A 21,898-nucleotide genomic window follows, 5' to 3' on the forward strand; every position below is an offset into this window, starting at 1 on the left:
GCAGTCAACAGATGCGAGACAGAAACAAAAGTTTGAAAGGCTCAACCGAGACAAAAAAGGTGATCGAAAACAACTCGATCAAAATAAAGTTGTCATCAACATTTCGACCCTTGCGTTGAGCCCAGACGCAACTTCTGTACTGGCAAAGGGGATGAATTTTGCAGTGGCCCCCAAAAAGATACCTGTGGAATCCATCGTATGTGGTGTAGAGACTGCACTACATACAATGATGAAAGTACACAAAATGTCAGAGGTGCAAGCAGAGGACATCCGGCAAGAGACTTGCCATATTTTGAAAAGGGCTGAAATACCCCGCCCCAATATCACGAAAGGAGAGTTTATGGCCCTAAAAGAATTACGCGCCAATGAGGAAATCTTGGTTCTGCCAGCCGATAAAGGAAATGCCACTGTCGTGATTAATACGGCAGACTACACAAAGAAGATGGAAGACCTCTTGTGCGATTCAGGCACCTATAAGAAGATTAAAAACAACCCCACCAACAAGATTGACATAAAGACAAGGGAACTAGTGAAAGCTTCTAGCATCAGGAAAGAGGATCGGTCTAAGCTTTTTGTAAAAGCCTCTAGAACTCCTGCCCTGTATGGTCTCCCAAAAATACATAAAAAGGAAATCCCAATGAGACCGATTGTCAGCGCTATTGGCGCTCCTACATACAAACTTTCCCAATACCTCTCAAGATTACTGCAGATGCAAACTGGTAAAACTGAATCGTGGATTAAGGATTCAACAGATCTGATAAGTAAGCTCAAGAAAGTTAAGACTGAGGAAGGAGATATTCTGGTCAGCTTTGACGTCGTGTCACTTTTCACAAATGTGCCTCTAGAAGACTCCATGACAATGCTCAGGGAGATATATGAGGAAGACATTTGCAAACTTTTTGAACACTGCCTCAAAACGGGATACTTTGCATTTCAGGGTGAACTATTTGAGCAATTGGAGGGAGTTGCGATGGGCAGTCCGTTATCGCCAGTACTAGCCAACTTTTTTATGGAGAAGTTTGAAGAAGTGGCACTCGACACAGCTTCGGCTGTCCCTAAAGTATGGTGGCGCTACGTCGACGATGTCTTCGCCATTTGGCCTCATGGAACGTAGAAACTAAACGAATTCCTGGACCATCTTAATTCTCTCCACAGCAAAATTAAATTCACAATGGAACTGGAAAACGAAGATAAAATCCTGCCCTTTCTAGATGTGGAGGTGATGCGGAAACACGATGGTAGCCTAGGGCATACTGTATATAGGAAACCAACCCATACGAATCGGTACTTACACGCTGATTCGCACCACCACCCAGCGCAGAAGAGAGGACTTATCCATACATTGGTGACCCGAGCGACCAGAATATGCGAAGAAAATAAAATCGGAGCGGAACTTACGAAGCTGACCGATGCACTGGAGCGTAACGGCTACCCAGCAAGTCAGACAAGGCAAATCATAAGAGCCAAATCTGCACCAAACGAAGACAGAGTTGAACAAGAGTCGAAAGGCTGTGCCTTCCTGCCTTATGTGCACAATGTGACAGACAAAATTGCCAAGCTTTTGAGAAAGGAAAATATCAAGACTGTCTTCGGAACAACAACAAAGATACAGGACTTACTGAGGTCTGCAAAGACTAAGTTTCCTCTGGAAACAGATGGAGTGTATAAACTCAGCTGTTCCGGATGTGACAAGGTCTATGTAGGCCAGACAGAGCGGACTATCTCCAAAAGAATTTCGGAACACTTCAGAGCTTGTAAACTCGGCCACCCTGACAAATCGGCAATTGCCGAGCATTTGATTGACACCGGGCATTACTTTGGATTTGTTCCTGAAATCCTGGGGAGACCGAAAACTTATAGAGCACGGCTGATTACGGACCATTGAAATTCATAAAAATCCCGTAAACATTAATAGAGACGATGGAGCTAAGCTTAATAGTTCTTGGTATCCGGTAATTGACGGATACACCAGAGCTAAACGAAGAAAACCACTTTAAATAAAAAAATGATACGTTAATGTTAGCTCAGAGGGTTGGAGCTGGCAACACGGTATCACAACCTCATACTTAAGCTCACATTTTAACACAACCTCAAATAAGACATCTGCCCTGATGATGGACACTGCAATGCTGTCCGAAACGTAGGCTAAAGAAGGAGTTAGCGCAACACGGCATAATACCCCAAAAACAAATAACAAAAAACTGTCGTTTAAATTTCCAAATAGTAAAATCACTATCATCGGTGATTACAATTTACCAAAAATCAACTGGGGTACCCGCGACAATTCTACATTATCTCAAAACTCTAGCTTAACTGACACAGAAAAAGAAATAGTTGAATTATGTGATTTCCTTAACCTAGTTCAATTAAACAATGTAAAAAATGACAATAATAGATTACTAGATCTTGTTCTTTGTACCGACTTGTCAACTGCGGTTGGAAAGTCACTCGATTCAGTTCTTCCCCCTGATTCTCATCACCCACCTTTAGATATTACTGTATTATGTAACCCTATAAAATGCCAAATTAAAAACCAGACACAATATCCTAACTTTAATAAAGCCAATTATGTTGCAATACGCGATTATCTATATAACACTGACTGGTCTATACTAGAAGGAGGTAATCTCGATGAGAATATTAAAGCCTTTTACGATCATCTTTATAAAACCATAGAAAACTTTGTCCCAATTAGTTATAAACTATCTTCAAATTTCCCTCGCTGGTTTAGCAAGGACCTCATTAACATAGTAATTGAGAAGAAAAAAGCGCATAAAATTTACAAAGAAACAACAAATCTTTCTGATTTTATAATTTTCAGCAAGCTGCGAAAAGATTGTAATAAATTATCAAACATTTGTTATAATAATTACATTAAGAATGTGGAATTTTCGATTGGTAACAATGTAAAACATTTTTTCAACTATTGTAAAGCTCAAAATAACAACAACCTTGGCATACCTGAAACTATGCACTATAAACTGAAAACTTCCTGTAAAATCAAAGATATTGTCAATTTGTTTGCAGATTTTTTCAAGGATGTATATGAAACAGATATCCCTGATGAAGACATTCCAAACTTTGAGTCCGATATAAATTTACAACTATCTCAGATACATATTGAGATTAAAGAAATTGCAGCATGTATCAAACTACTGGAACCTAAATCGTGCTCAGGGCCAGATAAAATTCCCCCCGTATTTCTAAAAAACTGTGGGAGTAGTGTCTCTTACCCTCTGTACCTACTATTTAATCAATCACTTTTAACAGGCAAGTTCCCACAAATATGGAAAAATAGCTTTCTCACTCCTATATTCAAAAGCGGAGACAAGTCTTTAGTTGAAAATTACAGACCAATATGCATACAATCGTCAATACCAAAAATTTTTGAAAAGTTAATTCTCCAAAAAATATGTTCTTGCATAAAATTTAATATCTCATCATTTCAACATGGTTTTATCTCTGGACGATCTACCTTAACTAACCTTACACTGTATGAACATTTTATCTCTGGTGCTCTTGCTAATAGAGAACAAGTTGATTCAATTTACACGGATTTTAGTAAAGCCTTTGATAAGGTTTGCATTAAAATTCTTATAAATAAATTGTCTAAATTAGGAATAAGTGGTAATTTATTATGTTGGATTAAGAATTATTTATCAAAACGTGTACTAACTGTCTGTATTAAAGAACACTTATCTTACGAATTTGAAGCCACTAGTGGTGTGCCTCAGGGTTCGCACCTTGGTCCAATATTGTTTATACTATTCATAAACGATGTCACTTCCATATTCACTGATGTTAACATATTATTATTTGCTGATGACATTAAAATATATAAAATCATAAAAAATATATACGACTGCTTGTCCCTCCAATCCAATTTTATAAAATTCGTAGAATGGTGTACCATTAACAAACTTACACTTAACATAAAAAAATGTCAAATCATGAGTTTCTTTAGAATTAAAAACCCTATCAAATATAGTTACTCTTTTAACAATCACAGTTTATTGTCAGTACCTGTATTAAGGGACCTTGGAATAACCTTCGACTCTAAACTACTATTTACCAATCACATTGATATAATAACGGGTAAAGCAATGAAAATTCTGGGCTTCATTGTAAGAATTTGTAAAGATTTTAAAAATATCCAAACATTTAAAATACTATATACAACTCTGGTTAGGAGTCATTTAGAATACAATTCCCCCATATGGAACCCTTTCTACAAAAGCCATGCAAACTCCATTGAAAGAATCCAACGCAAATTTCTCAGATCAATTAATTTCAAATTAGGTATTCCTGCGGTTGACATAAACTATGAATCTTTATTACAAAAAATGAGACTCTTATCGTTAAAAGATAGAAGAATACTCAATGATCTTATTTTCTTATTTAAAATAAACAATAACTGGTTTGACTCCCCTGAATTGGTCTCATTAATAAATTACCATGTACCTAGTAGACCGACTCGACTCAAAACACCTTTCCACTGTGACAATACTATGACGAACGCAGAACAAAACTCAACCATAAATCGCTTGCATATTTTAGGCAATGAATATGCTAATATTGATCACGCTGCCGGTAATCTGTCTTCATACAAAAGATGCGTTAAACTAAATTTGTTTGCTAGTACCACGTAAATACATCATGTAAACATAATATGCCTACCAGTACTTCTAAAACTATTAATGCACTTGAAATCATAAGTACTTGTAAAATTTATCATATCGGTTAACATAATCCAGGATATATTACTTTTTATATTTAAATCATTGTCGGTACCTTGAGATAGGTATCTTATTGGTACATTTTATTGTTTTATTTCAATCTTTAAATTTTTATTTTTATTTATACTTTTTCCTAATAAATTATGGTTTGTACTTTAATACTTTATATTTTAAACTATTCACTTTACAATTTACTTTTATACATTATAGTTTTTATACACTACTTATTACCTTACTTTTTACCTATTTTCTTAAATTTTACTAACATTTATACTGTTATTCTTCATGTTGTTGTACTATTATAAGTATGTCAATTATGTTAATGGCACGTGTTGTGCCGTATATGTGTAAATAAAAAAATAAAAATAAATAAATAAATAGTTTTCTCTTCGCTAGTATTTACTTGTTGCTCTTGATTTTTTTTAAACTTTCAATTTTATTTATTTTTTATTCAAATTTAGGTACTAATAAATTAATACACATAATGAAAAATCTTTGCAATTTGCACAGCACAGAAAGGAGCACTCTTGAGGTATCATAAATTATTAAGTTTTTGTATTAAAACTAATAAGAATTTAAAGGGAAGAGGAATATAGGAAAAGGATAGGAGATGCTCTCGATATATTCCATACCCATGCATTAATTTGCGGTCGAACGTATTACTTATACGTATTATTATTATAATGTTGATATCATGAAAACGTGTAGGTACTAAACTGCGAAAAGGGGATTTTTCCTAAGATGAGTTCTACTTGCGGGCAAATAAAAAAATCTTGATCTAGAATGAGGATTTAACAAAAATTGGTAAGCTCAGATGAGTCCCGGCAAGAACTGGCGATGCCGTGAGTGGAAACCCAACGCTTTGGACCACAAAATAAATGCATAATTATTAATTGAAAAGCAAAGATAAATAAAAAATCAACCCGTAAAACACGAAATATTTTTTTAATAGAATGATGTTATTTTTATTAATAGATTTTTTGTTTGTGCTTGATTGCTACCAAAAGTTGTCCTGGACAGTGAGTCTATCTGAAAAGTTTCAGCTCGATCGGATGTCGGGAAGTGGGATAATTTCCACTTCCAAGATTTGCATTAATTCAAATAGATGTATTTAAATAGTATGTGTTACCTAATCTCCCCAATATACGTGATGATAGGCGCTTCCATAAAGCCAGTTCCCAGTCCCAGGATAGCATTGGCGCAGAAGAGTGTCTCCACGTTCTGCGCAAAGTATATCATGAGCCAAGCAGCCAAGTGAGGCAGGTTGGCTATGAGAAGTGACCTCTTCCTGCCGAGTCTTTCGCAGATGGGTCCGGACAGGATGCTGCCGAAGGGCTGCAGGACGAAATTGACAGCACCTGGAAACATTAAACGTCAGTTAGCAATAATATAGGATTAAGGGAATATTTCACCACCTTTCCATAGCTTATCTAAAGGATGACTTATATTTTGGATTTACAGTTAATTTATTTATAAAGTTTGTGTTTATTATTCGATACTCGAACCTATGTTTGAATAGTGTTTATGTATCGAATAAGTTATCCGAGTTTTAGTCTTTGAAACATCATTATTACCGCTCAAAAATATAATACGCCATATTTATTTTTTGTTTCACCCTATTCAGTTTGATGATTAATTAGGAAAATTGTCATAAAACTCAGGTGTAGCCAAGTAGGTAAAGTTGGTCACACGGGTCGGTAAACAATCAACAAAATCCGAGTGCGGTATACCGAGAGCCCACCGATCCATATATTTGTATTAGGGTCTGCAAACAGTGCAAATGGGTCGGGGGGCGAAAGGGAGCGATGCGATGTACTTCTCGTAAACAGCTACCAGTACTAGGTTTCAGTAGACGCTCAGTGGATTTCACAAAACGAATAACTAATTATCATTTACAATAGTTACAATAGTATCATTATAATAGTACCCGTGAGTAAATTTGTCGACGATAAGATAATGACATTCAGCATAAAGGCGGTAAATGCGAAAACAGAAATCTGCAATACCGACAGTTTTCTTAGATTTACAAGCTACATAGATCATGCAACATACATCGTGCAACATTTATCGCGCTTTTATAGCACTAGGGTTTTTGTCGATTCCTTACCGACCCGTGGGACGGCTGCCTTGTTACAAACAAAACAGATTTCTTTATATAGTTTAAAAGTAGGATGAACAGCAACAAACACGTAAGTGCATAATATTCTACTAATTCAATCAACCATTCAAACTGAAACCTTGGAACATTTTTAAAAAATACCATTTGCAATATAATGGTATAGAACGGACTGGTATTAAATAAATGTTCATCACAAAAGATTTACATAAGAGTTAATTGTTTATAAACTACAAAGTCATCATAACATCTAAAAAGGCTGCCTTGAAAATCAATGTGCTGCCTTATAGTGAATATAAGCATTATGATTGAGTTGGAAAACAAAATGTTTTTTTTTTTATTAATAAACATTTATTTTTTTAATACATATATTTATTTTTTTGATTGAGCATTGTACCTTTCTCCCGAAAACTGCTGTGAACTTTTAAACTTTTTCAAAAATTTTAAAAAATTGTTTGACAGTATTCAACCTTCCTCATCAGGGACTGACTAAATTGAGTAAACCGCTCCATCCCAATGCACCAAATCCGAATTGGATAGTATCGAGATTTATTTAGCAAATTATTCAGAAAAATGCGTCTGTATGCAAGTTGTTAGAATGCATTGTCATCGACAACAAGTCTATCTGCCAAGTCACCTCGAACGGATGTTGGGAATTGAGTTAATTTCTAGTTAGAAGATTCCATTTCATTAATTCATTCATTTATTCATTCAATCAAGGAAACAGAATCGTAATTTGGCGTCTTTTGGCCAGAAAAATCATCATTTCCATGCTACAAAACTATATAATGCCCTCCCAATTGAACTCAAAAACACAACGGAGACACAAAAATTTAAAAACGACATCAAATTATGGCTAAGTAAACATGAAGATGAGGAAATCAATAAAATTATGAACTGAACAAATGTGAAGACAATTTTTAAATTTTTTTTTTGTAGAAATTAACAAGGAAATCACGATCTACACCTATACAAAAACCTACAGTCCGCCTCGGAACAGGAATACCTAGTGAGGAGGACTGCGAATAATATACTTAACTTTGTAATTATAATTGTCGTTAATAAAAAAAAAAAAAATAAAAAAAAATAAAAATTCAAATAGACTTATTTAAAAAACTTACAGTTCTCAAAATGGTGTTACTCTCTGATAATTTATAGAGTTACAAGTTATACAATAATTAGTGCAAAACATTGTTCAATTATTAATTATACAGGTCAAGGATTATTGACAAATAATCATATAAAGCATTGAGCACAGATTCTTGGAATTAACTCTCATGTATGTTGTGATAATGTGTTGTATTTGTAAAGACTGCAATTCGCATATAAAACCAGTTACAGATAGTTCCTATTTATGGATGGTGTTAATTAACTACTGCGGTATTGTACAAAATTGGTAAAATGTTACGTAATATTTTTTATGGTTAGAAAAAATATAGCATCGTCCAGGTGTACTCGACGATAGAAATCACTCCTTTTCAAAAATTTCTTTGGGGATGATGTGTGAAGGATCTTTGCGAGGAAAGTAAGGACCGAACTTAGGTCTTGAATAAATCCATGTCGTAGGAGGGAGCAAACACAGTAGCCTGCAAATAATTTCACATTACAAGCAAAAAAGAAAATCGATATATATCGGTTAATATATTATTTGCAATTCAAATGCATGTGTGTTTAGTACGTATTATGTAGCTTTAACAACGTAAAAAGGTCTAATTTAAATAAAGTGCTGAGGTTTACACGTGCAGCAGTTTACAGAGATTCATTTAATCTAGGAACAGGTTTTGGTTTATCTGTCAATGTAAATTATTGCTTTGGTGAAAATTTATTTTAATTTATTCTCGACAATGCTTGACTCAATGAAGAGGACTAATTGTAGTAGTTTCAGAGAGAGGTCGCACGCGATGTCATCGTTATAGTATCTTCTGTCCTTTTTTTTGTTTTCATGCAAGACGTGTGAGAAGGGAGATTTTTTGTCGATGACTTACGTACGACCTCACTCTGGGACCACTTTGACCGCATGACTGTGTTAATCATGATTCTGTGCATGTGTAATAAGAGGAAGACTTACTGTCCATCGATAATATACATTCTAAAACTAATTTATCCTAACCTAAATACTAATACCGGTAGATAGGTAACACATTCGTATGTAAATAAAGAATTTATTTATTTATTGGACAATTTGTAAAGCGCCACTTTTGTGAGATATCACCTCAGGGGCGCTTTACAGTTGATGCAGGTATTACAAAAATATAAATATTACAAAAATATGTGAAAAAGTTAAATAAAATGAAGTACATGAACAGGTGATGAAGTACAGGAACAAGTGATACGAGTTAGGTAGGTTACTACCATTTGTTGAAATCAAGTCAAAATGACGGGGGAAAACCTTAGATGAATTAAAAGGGACGATAGATCACTTAGACAATACGCGTGATTGTACTGAACTGGGTCCAGTGGACAGGCTGATGATTTACTGCGTTTAACTCCGATTGAAAATTGGAACCGAAATATTGTGACGTCATATGATTGCCTAACTCAATCCACCAATTAAAAACTCTGAAAGTCTATGGAATAAACTTTCAATGTTTTCATTGGTGTATAGTATAATAAGTAGGCTCCGAATGAGAATTTTATTGTCTTTATTTTGATATATCTATGGTTTTTAGGACCAATTTGTAATATACAAAACGCCCGAAGATATCGATCTAGTGAATGGTTTATTTATGTCGATCAGACAAAAACCAAATCTGATGGAGTTTCTTTCCATTCGCATGTTTTTTTTAATATTTTTTTTATAGTGAATACCTCACAAGAGTCCCAACTGCTCCCGTCTGGAGCCAGTGAGACTATGGCATCCCCAATTGGGGGATGTTGTGAGGCTGAAAGTAAGTGGGGAAGGGAAAGAGGAAGGTGGGGAAGTATCTGGCTATTCAGATCTAGTCACTAAACACGGCTAAAGCCATTTGGAGCAACGTTTCAATTCTGAATGGTGGTCTTACACCAGGGCGATACTGGTAGTATCTTCCACTCTGGAATGTACCCCTAAATCACTTTTTATTTCAATAAATTCAAATTACACATATTAATTGAATTGTTGTCTCGTTCTAATGCGTTCCGTTCATTTAGTTATGAATGATGTTATTTGTAGCCATGTTATTGATTCGCACAAATTCGTCGTGACTATTTGTTTCTCGTGCGTTATTCGATTTCAATCTAGAAACAGGAACTTGTCATATTTTTGTTCGATTGATATGAACATAACGCGTATTTGTATTTATGTCAATGGGAAAAATCGAAACCAATTTTTTTTCCGAAATTTCTTAGGTAGGGAATTATTTATATTAATTTTAGTGTCTTCTCAATTTTGCGTTATGGAATTTACTTTATAATCAACAATATACGACTCACTGTATTTAAATTGTGAACACCGTATGTACAGCCGTTTGAGTACAAAATTATAAAAGTATTTAATATCATCCAATATCAGAACAATGCGTGTGAGCATGCATGTGTATTCATGATTGCCACCAAAAGTTGATATAATACACTGTCATCAAAGACTAAATCAAAGTCTATGTACCGAGTTTCAGCTCGATTGAATGTCGGGAAGTGGGTTAATTTCCACTTCCAAGATTCCATGTCATTCATTCGTTTATTCTTTAATATATTAAGTTTAAAAAATGCGTACCTGCGGATTTTAATGGAATATTAGTGATTATCTGATTATTTTCTTTAATATTCCTATGTTTACACCGACCGATTGCACAGGATACTACAAGGTTTTCCAATAAGAGGTGTTATTTTGAATAGCCCGCTATTTAGGTAGATGTTACTTTTGAAGCTGTTATTTTTTTACATTTGACAAGTAGAAACTACGCCATCAATAAAAATGGAACGATATTTGCTTCAACAACGCATTAAAATTATTAAAATTCACTTGAGTGAATCAAATGCAAATCATCTTGAGTGATGAGGCCCATTTCCACCTCGGTGGCTTCATCAACAAGCGAAATTGTCGCATCTGAGCAAAATGAGGCTGGAGCAACAGTTACGGTGAATGGATTGCGCTATCGAGAAATGATTAGTGATTTTTTATTGCCGGAATTGGATGGTATTAATCTGGACAACGTTTACTTTCAACAAGACGGCGCTACGTGCCACACAAGCAACGAAACCATTGATCTTTTACGATTGAATATCAAAATAACACCTCTTATTGGAAAACCCTGTATAATATTGCTGCGTTATTCTGTGAAATGTTCCGATGAGCGCTAGATAATAACATCACGTAGTGTATTCAAGAAATTCGCGAACCTGATGTCAAATAGGTTGTCATTTGCTTTGCCTCCAGGCCGCGCCATTGAAATTTTTCGCAGATTTGGCCCTAGGGCAAGTCTCTTCATTCTGGTCTGGCGTCAGTGCATTTGATTCATTTTCTACATTGTAAAAGCGATTTTAACTTAATTTGATTTCACTGAATGTACGCAAATATTATTAGCAGAGTAGCATCTTATTTAAATCTCAAATAAAAAGCTGGATACTTAATATAGGGAGATCTGAAATAGAAAATATACTGATATCAAACACAGACTAAAACCGAATCTACTAAACTGAACTATACAAAAAAAAACTATCTTACTCATTTTAAAATTATTTAAAAAAAAATTATAGTACATGATATATGTTTATAATTAAATTCATATGTTACTTTGTTGTAATATTAAATTCTTATAATTAAATTATAATATGTAAATGACATCCTCAGCACGGGAGATCCCAGTAAGGATATCATTATATCTATATGTTACCAATGAAAAGAAGACAATAAATCATTATCATTATTAAAAATTAATTTAAAAATTTAGGCGCATTAGATCTATCAAAAAAATTATATATAAAGATGCAAAAGTCGGTCATTTTGAATACATGTAGGATAACAAAAGATTTTTTAAATATTTATGTTGAGGGATCAGTAGGATTTATAGGCCCTGTTAGAAGTTCTACCGAGCCGAACCCTCTGATATGAAAATATCTGGAGTCGGTGAATTATTTTCCCATTTGATCTCTGGTGAGTTGACGTGTTGTTCTTGTATTGTTTTGTATTTATTTTGCTTAGGGGCCGTTCAAGTATTATGTAAGCACTATAGGGGGGCAGGGGGGTCTTTGCTATGCTTTTTTTTGATGAGATGGGGGGTGGGGGGTCGAGATAGTGATTACGTCAGCACTGCTCAGCAGTAGTTATTTTTTTTTACGCATTGGCAACCCACACATTGTCTATGTTTGAAAACCGAATACATATTCGGGGATTCCCGTTGTGTCAATAAAGTTTGTTTAAATGAATATTATGTGCATTAAAGTCCTCTATCCTAAGTCTATTTTATAAGTGCTGCTTATGAATCAATAAAAAAAAAACAGAATACATTAACAGAAAAATGCATATAGGTACCAATTTTTACGTAAGCATGGGGGGGGTAAGAGTTTTGCTTACTTTTGGTGACAAGGGGGTAAATAATTGTAATAAATCTGCTTACGTAATACTTGAACGGCCCCTTATATAATGCACTTACATAATGTTGATTGACTAGATGATCATTTGTGGAAAAGTGAGTGGAAGGGTTAAGTTTTTCCTTTGGGGAAGATTTAACCCGGACAACAAAATCGGAAGTTTAAAAAAAAAAAATTATTTGCAATGTATTCTTGTAAAATGCGACAAGGAAGGTTGAAACTTACCAGTGTATTTATCATCCAACTAACATCCAACATTTAACCTATTCATCAATAAATATTGTCAATGGCCCTGTTTTAACGGTGAATTCAACCTCACAGTAAGTAAGGTACTCTCAATTATATACTGCGCTACGCAAATTACGAGGTAAAGCAATGAAAGGGAAACTGCTTGTAACTTATTCTGTTTGCCATTCAAACAATTTTTGAAATTTTATTAATAACATTCATTCAAGACTTTATTTTTCTTAGGTTTACGCCCAGCCGGGCTTTTACGTGGATTTAAAGAACAGACAATAAGCTATAGAAAATCATAAAAAAAATTAAAATATGATATAACAGTAAACTGTTAAACTGAATATGAAACAATATTAGTAAAACATGTAACAGTAATGTAATACTACATATAAGACAAATCACTAAAATTAAATTACCAACGCTACTATAATTTGTAGGATTCAACAAAGTGCTGGAATAGATTACGCTAAATAGAGTCAATAAACCTAGCAATAGTAGCCCCAAACTTGTTTCCCAGATCATTCATCCTATTGGTTAGTGAGTGTGTCTGAAAGTTCGTTGTGTATGTATTGCAGAATGATGTTACATTTTGACTTGTGTTTCTAATCGGCACATGGAAAGTAATAGTGGTAACGACGGCAGGACTGTCAATTAAGTTGTTAATGACTCTATGTAACACAACCAGGTCCGACATAATTCTCCTGTCAGACAATGTTATTAGATGCAATTGATTCATCAAACTGGCTTATGTATTAATATATGTACTTTACGACCTTGTAATAAAATAATAAAATATAATCAATGGATAGATGATTATAGATATCACGGCATGAAAGTGAGCTGCGACCAAACTGCAAAATCAAAGCTATGCGTTTGGTGTGTGGCTAGAAAAAATGCGGGAAGCGCCATTGTGCGCAGATGCGATTTACAGCAGTTTGGAGAACCATGCTGGCAATAATTTTGTGCGCGCGGTTTCATACTAATAATAAGTAATGGGCAACGGAACATACCATAAAGGTGAATCGTGAACTCAAACATCATGAAGAGCAAGAAGACCATACCATTGTATGATTCTGTATGTACGTCCAAAACCAAGGAAGATGTGGATACTGTGTGGAAGAGGATTGGAGCAGGATGGGAGGGACTGAGGACTGGATGCAAATAGCCACAGTAGAACAATTGTGGAGGAGGCCAATTCCCATCCTGGGATGTAGCGCCGTGATGAATGACGCATTGTTGATGGTCCATTCCCTTAGTGCTAACATCTATGTTTGAAGACCTACCGAACCAAGAAGCCTGTTCCTTAGTGAAGGACAGGTCCCCCTCGGCGCCCAGCAGCGCGGGGATCAGAATGGTGGAGAAGCTGATGGCCATTCCCAGGTCCAGAAGGGTGAGATTCTGCGCAGACGCTGCAGCAATCTGAAGAACAGACGAAACACCAGTTAATTTTATCAAAGTATAATAAATATTGAACAAAGATTGATTCCAACAAAGCGACACAATAATAATATATATGCACAAGCTTATACGTAGGTAATATTACATGAAGTGAATATAATTTTTAATTGGTCAAGGTGATTTTTTCGTCTATTATGTGATATTGTTATGAAGTTCCCAAAAGTATTGTCTGTAAGTATAATAAAGTAAGGAAAGGAAGAACTTTAAACAATCAGCGAAAATTGATCATTCCCTCAAGCTAACTTGTTCGCTTTTGGAAACAGCTCATATGAGCATAGAAATCGTTGTCTGAAATATTATGTAAAAGGTATTGAGAAGAGAAAGAACCACGCTTTATATTCAAAACCAGAAAATAACAACAATTAAAATGTAGACCTATATTAAACCAAAGGTTACCACCGCAATTCGTGCAAAATTATGAACTTCGATATTTTTATGAAACAAAAAATTTGACAATAATCGTAATAAATTTTTTTTCAGTAATTTGAGTTCATTCAAAACGTAAGGTGAGAGATTTTTAGAACTTTTTTATTTTGCATTCGAAATTTTCATATTTTTTCTAAGAACTAGATTTGAAAGCATATTTTATCAACTTTCAAAAACAGTTTTTAGTTTTCGTATATGTTCTGAATTATTCTATTTATTTGGATTTTATTGCAAAGTGGAAAAACTCCGATCTTCTAACAAAATATGCCAGAGGCCTGAGAGAAATTAAAATGGTATTATAAGGGTGATAGTATAGAGTTGGAAAATAGTATGTATGCTGGTAGGCTAAACCATCTAAATAATATTTGGGTGTCTTGAAGTGGCTTTGTTTTCTTACAAATCTACAGTTTTATTCCGAGATTGATGAAATTTTGTACACTTGTTCTTCAAAACAATAGAAAGGTTACCGTTTACATAAGATTTCGAAAAACGACCCCATCCCCTTATTCCACCAATTAAAGCAGAAAAAAACCCGGGCGACGCCGGGTGCTTCAGCTACTATCATATAATAATAATTATAAATGGCCAACTGAAAAAAGTGATTCAATCTCCTCAGTAGCACTTTATTCTGATTATTATAGGCATCCTATAAATTACTAGCAAATCTTTCAAAAATAGTGATTTTCTCACAATATTTGACACCTGGTATGGCTACAATAATAAAAGTTTTAAAAACGATAAAAATAATGGACCTACCAACATATCATAAATAAATTTGACTTCAGCAAAATTAAAAATAGATGATGAAGGGTCAATGTTTAAGGTCACAGCACGAATCGATAACAAGGATATAAAACTTACGGTTGTGTAAAAATAGTAGGTAACTATATTATTCATTTGGGATTTTCCATTTGGTTGACCGAGACCTCCATTTCAAATGGTTAACAATGGTTATATTATATTGTGTCATTATACTAATTGTATGGAGTTACATTGAAGCGAGTTACATGATGAACAATGTCTACTGAAAACCAATATTCAGACGTGATCGAAATACATAGAAGTCTCTGTACAAAACCGCTTTGATAAATTACCATGTTGGTTGCGGAGCGTAGTTACCTATTGCTAACATATATTAGGTAGGTACTTTGCATATATTAGCTTCACACGGGAGTCCCCGAAGGAAATAATTTCCCTCAGGGCCTATGTCGTCTATGGGGATGCTGTGTTTAGGGTTTTTAAAAGGAAGGAAGGAAAGGAAGATTTGGGAAGGAAATAGGCACGAGGGGTAGGTAGGAATCTGGAGGTCAGTTTGTCCAGGAGCGAAGATCCTTATCTCTCTTAAGTTTAAAAATGGTTATTTTTGTTCCTAATAACTTGATCTTAATAATAATAATAATAATAATTGGATAATTTGTAGAGCGCCGTTTTTGTGAAAAATCACCTCAAGAGCGCTGTACAATTTATTTCCTAGGATCTACATTTGTTATTTAGACCAACTGTGCCAGCACGAGGTTCGTCATCCGTTCAGGCATGTGTCTGCCGCCAATATAGCGCTGACATATGTCTGCTGCCAATAAAGAGCGCCGACACAACATCCTCACATAGACAACAAACCTTGGCAGCACCGCTGTGACGCTCGACAAAGACAGAAGATGGAGACTCTGCTGCAAGAGTCCTAGGTAGCGAAGGAACTTTACCAGCTGCTGCAGGGAGAGAGACTACCTCGTCCACCAACTGTGCCAGCACGAGGCTCGTCATCCGCTCAGGCATGTGTCCGCCGCTAATATAGCGCTGACATGTGTCTGCTGCCAATAAAGAGCGCCGACACAACATCCTCACATAGATAACAGACCTTGGCAGCACCGCTGTGCAAAATCACCTCATCCTAGTCTACCCTAGTCTCTCCAGTCACCTCCCAGCCTTTCATGCCACCTAGTGCATCCTCTCGACCCTTTCAGACTCCTTCCTGGCTCCAATACCTAAATAAAATCCAGCAAAAAAAAATAAAAAAAATAAAATTCTTTCTATTGTCGTGATCCGACGATTTCACACCTCTGTCTCAGACCCTTAGGGCTCGCTTATCGCAGGCTATCATAAGCAAAATCTTGAACCAAAGTCAAAGTGAAGTTTATGTCTGTCATCTGTAACAAAATACATAAACAAAAACAGAAAATAAAAACAAAAACTTTAAACAAAATATGGCTTATCTGTCCTCCAGGCAGACATCCTCGGTTGAAAAGGTCCCGTAAATCCCGACACCACTTGACACTTGAGTCAGGTATAAAATCTTCGACTGCACTGAGAATCTTTGTTCTAGGTTCACTTTCAAAATTTAATCGGTTTAAAATGCTATAATAATTGCAAATTCCGGCTAAACGGTAGAAGTTACGCGCATTTCGTGAAATAAGAAGGTAAGCACTATAAAACACGGATGTTGAACATTTTTCAGCGATCTCTTAACAAGGGAAACCTTCTGAAAGAATTAAACAAACTGGTTCATTGTTGTTATTATTTAAATTTAAATTTACGAATCTTTTGCGCGGTTTTATTTCGATTACTGTATAATAATGACTAGCCATTTAATAAATAAAGATTCGAAATTTTAAAATTGGAAATTCATATGTCATACGGCATGTATTCTGGTCTAGTAATGTGAAATTTCTATCACTAAATCTGCCCTAAAAATGTTACTTCGTCCCTAAGATGTAAATCTGCCTTAAAAATGTTACTTCGTCCCTCAGATGTAAATCTGCCCTAAAAATGTTACTTCGTCCCTAAGATGTAAATCTGCCCTAAAAATGTTACTTCGTCCCTCAGATGTAAATCTGCCCTAAAAATGTTACTTCATCCCTCAGATGTAAATCTGCCCTAAAAATGTTACTTCGTCCCTAAGATGTAAATCTGCCCTAAAAAGGTCAATTTTACCTAAAGGTGTTACATTGCTCTACATAGGTTACTATGTCCTAAAGGGGTACCTTTGCTTAGAGGTTACTTTTATTTTAAGGAGTAACTTTTTTAAGAGTTTACTTTGCTCTGAACTGGTTACTATACCCAAAAAGGTGTTACTTTGCCTTGATACTTATTTATTTGTAAACATCATTTCATTATTAAATTATATCCTAAACATTTTAAAAATGTGACTTTACCTTTAACTCTGCCTAAGGATTTAAATTAAAATATTGATAAAAACTATGTTTTTTTTTCATTGAGTCGTTAAGTTTGTAGGATAAATTATTGTATATTTTACCATCGGCCTTACAAAATTTCAAAAAATACCCATCAAAAACCTGATTTCTATTTTCAAAACTAAATATTTGGCGTTTATTCCGCATGCTTAAGGAAAATCAGTACGCCAAAGAAATGATTACAAATTACTTACTTGGAGATTTTGGAATTTAATTATTCAACATTTTCAAGTTTATCGACACCTATCTCTTAAAATAAACTTAGCAAATAGCACACAATAATAGTCTTGTCAAAAATTTCAAAAATCTATAATTTATTTATATTCTATCGTAATATTGTTTTAAATTTTACATAACTGAAGCATATTAATGTATTGTAAATGGATGTTTAACGGTAACGTTCTCTAAAAATTTAAAATTCGTTTATTAGTAAGGGGGTAGATATCTAAATTTAGAGTTTACAAATTTGAATGTCTTATTGAATTTTGAAAATTTGATGCGCAATTGCAAGCATTTAATGGTACCCGTTGCAAGGTGACAACTAACTAACTAACCATCACGCGGTTTCGATGATGGACAGCCAAACAACTTGGTCGTGGCACACACTAAAAAATAAATAAGTGAAAACGAGTTCAGTTGTAAAGCCTTTTCAATTTCTTATGAAAATGGAATCCTTCACGAATAATGAGTTCAAATTTAGAAATAGTAAATTGATACTGTTTTTCATCTCTAGCGGAGTTATTTGGACATTACGTCATGAATCAAAACATGGAATTTAAATAAAAGGTTATAAATTTAACTAGTATTTGCCTAGGTAGGTGATTTGTATTTTTGTGTTGCGTCGTTTTTGTGAAAAATGATCTCAAGGGAGATGTGTTAGGACTGTTAGGAGTTAAGATGGTAGCCGTGTTTAGTATTATCTTTTTATTCCGCCAAAGCGCATGAGCGTTGCGACTGTTGCGAGCTGTCGAGTCGGAGTAATCAACGTTACGAGAAGTCACAAAACTACTAGTATTAGACTTATTCTGTGATTAGTTTTCGATATACAGGGTGTATCGGCACGTACCCGACAAACTTTAACCAGCTATTCCTTAGCATATTTGGAGTAAAAAATGTTATTTGCACTTTGCTGTCCGGTAACGTTTTTTTTAATAAAAAAAATACTATTCATATTTTCACCACACATCACCACTGTTTTATCCTTTGTCAAAGTTTGAAAACCCATCTGGCAATATTTTATTCGACTTCCGTTGAATAATGCGTGTGTGTACCTATATTGGCGCACTTTTACAATCACAACGAAATGGCACGGCACCATTTGTCTCATTTTTAACTTTTATTATTTAGTGTGTGCGAAAGAGCGAAGACGCTTTTCGACATACTTGCTTATAACAGCTGTTGAACACGAAAAGCAATGCTAATGACAGTGATGTAGTGTGGAAATTTTTATTTTTTTGTTTTTAATTGAAAAAAAATGCTACCGGACAGCAAAGTGCCGATAACATTTTTTACTCCAAATGTGCTAAGGAATAGCTGGTTAAAGTTTGTCGGGTACGTGCCGATACACCCTGTATATATTTAGACATGATTATTCAAATCTTTTGAAATTTCTCCGGCATCCTGAAAATGTTGTCGTCTTATTTTTATAGGCATCCAAAACCATGTTGTTGATCGAAACCTGATAATCGACTAATAAATATTATTTACAATGATATTAACACATACAATTTGTTTATGTTGAAATTATTGCAAGCAAAAAGTTTTCGAATAAACAATTTCACATGAATTGCCTAGTGGACACATTTGTTTCCATTCAGATATGTATGGCAGACAATTCTAGTTTTATTTATTTTTCTACGAAAAAATCTTTAAATGCTGTTTTAGGATGCGAAAAAATAATGTATCTAACTATCGCAAAACATTTATCTAATTAAAACCGATCATTTTAAAAAGTAATCCTTGAACAAAATACTTAAATCAACGCATGATTGATTGAAATTAAAGAATCAATGAAACACCAAGGATAGCCTTGTCTATAACTCATATTTCTTTTTAGCTTTGTCCAGACCAGGTCCACTCACGAAGGAAGGAAGGTCTCTTCCTTCCTTCGTAGGTCCACTCCACGCACTGTACGTCAGCCGTTCCCAACTAGCAAGCAAATTAATAAATATTTCTTGAACATTGATGAGAAGGCCCGAATACATTACTATGGTGAAAATTAATTTCATACGCTAAATTGTGCCCTTTTGACTGCTTAATTATTTATTTGCTAGTTGGGAATGGCTCGCGTGCTTTGTGTGGAGTGTCTGGTTGAAGCTAATGAACAAATATTTATGTAGTAGTGCAGTGAATACCAAGGTACTAGTGTAGTGAATACCAAGGCAGTAGTGAAGGTTGCAGCTTAAAAAAATGGCTAAAAAATGGCTAAAAAATGGCTAATGGCTAAATTTGGGTTAATTGAAATATGTTTACAGATTTTACTTCATCACTGTAACAGGTGCGGCACATTCTAACTTAAATATGTTAAACCAATTTGGAAACATAGTAAATCATTCTACAAAATCCTAGAAGTAAAATCTTTAAAAAAATTTGAAGGGTGAAAAGCAGTTGAAAGCCACACGTACTAATTTAATTAATGTTGTGTTGTTTCTAGTATCACATTCAGACGTTTCAATTTTAGTTGATCAACTCTGTGTTGAATGACACTTTAACGCTTGTTGACAAGTGTTAACCTTCTTTCACCAAAGTTGATAAAGTCTTTTGTTGAACAACTAATCTAAAGATCAAGTATGAGTCATTTTTCGAGTTTCACACCGAATAGACACGTGTAAAGACATGTTTGTGAACCGCAAGCGGCGTTTCGCTCCTTTCATATATAATTCGTGGTTTGGCTATCGCTGTTCCGTCCTATTTCTACCCAGTATTACCTACCAACATGGCATCCTCTTCAATGAAAAAATGTATGAAATGAAAACTTTAAAAATCATCAGGTCGGATGATACTATGATATTTAGATTTGTCGATCTATAATCTATACTACCAAAGTTTTTTCTGGTACAGCTGCTCGTATAACTAAATCCTGACTTTAAGATATTCTTTTAACAGATTCTTCCGAAATTTGTAAAATGTTTTCGATACCGTGTATCATCCAATATTGTAATACCATAACTCTCAAAATGCCATTAGATGCACCTTCTTCTTGGAACCCATTTTCTAACCCAAAGATGAGATTTTTCGTGCTTTTTTCAACAACAAGCTCTCAAGTTCGTTCTGCAAAATGTCAAATTACAGAGATGCGCGCACAAATAACTTCAGTTGTTGCCATATTGATTTACAATATCGGTTAGATTTAAACTGAAACGAAGTATTGGTCAATTTTAGTCGTTCAATAAAAGTTGATCAACTAAAACTAAAATGTATGAACGAGGCATATGATGGGCAAAAATAGAGAAGTGTTTTGTTTTTGCTAAAATTAAGGTCAGTCATCAGTCATCAATGTAAACTGTATTATTCGAGTGAGGTCGTTGATTCGATTCTCTTTTGGATGAAAAAGTTTTATTTTATTCAACAAACTAACATAGATCTATTTATTTATCGGTTATATTATTTTTATCAGATCGACGGATTATATACTATAAACTACACAAAAAAAACCTGTCAACAAATGGTTAAGTACTTTAAAGCCTTTTCTGAATTACATGGCATCCTCAAAGATAACATACATTGGTCGTGAAGTAAATTATTTCCCTAGGGAATAAAATATTTTCATTTTCGCAATACACAGAATTCACACATTTGTCCATTTAAGCGATGACCCATCACTAGGAATGGATGTTTTTCTATCCAAGTACAAGAACAACCGCTTTGCACAGCACAAAAAATATTCATAAAACAAATTTACTATGGTAACTAAACGCATTACACTTCTTCTATGCAATATTACAAATTTACAATGATAATATTCTAAAGAAAACTGCACTGCACAAAAATTATAGAAATCTTAGACGAACAATTTCTACAAAATGTAATAAAAACAATCTCTAAATATTATAAAATCGTGTCGCTATCCGCGTCTGTCTGTTTGTGCGTTAAGTTCTTCTAAACTACCCAACGGATTTTGATAGGATTTTCACTATCATTTAGAGAATTTCTTCGTCAATTTCTTTAAAGAATTGTATATCGGAAAATGGCTTCACGACCTCAATACTTTACCCTAAACCATTTATAAG

The 21,898-nt window shown here is 34.5% G+C and overlaps 1 protein-coding gene across 1 annotated transcript in view; it reads right to left on the bottom strand.

The window, feature by feature from the left end:
• The window catches only part of LOC149417417 (facilitated trehalose transporter Tret1-like), a 71,258-nt gene that overhangs the window by 12,022 nt on the left and 37,338 nt on the right, over window positions 1-21,898 (bottom strand). Inside the window, exons 2-3 of the mRNA XM_089640583.1 lie at window positions 13,881-14,016; window positions 5,866-6,094 (exon numbers count right to left, since the gene is read on the bottom strand). Coding sequence (XP_089496709.1) covers window positions 5,866-6,094; window positions 13,881-14,016 — 365 coding nt within the window. The remainder of the gene's footprint in view (window positions 1-5,865; window positions 6,095-13,880; window positions 14,017-21,898) is intronic.

The sequence above is a fragment of the Hesperophylax consimilis genome, chromosome 15, assembly GCF_061612785.1.
Source record: "Hesperophylax consimilis isolate HC1 chromosome 15, BYU_Hcon_1.0, whole genome shotgun sequence".
Lineage (NCBI taxonomy): Eukaryota > Metazoa > Arthropoda > Insecta > Trichoptera > Limnephilidae > Hesperophylax > Hesperophylax consimilis.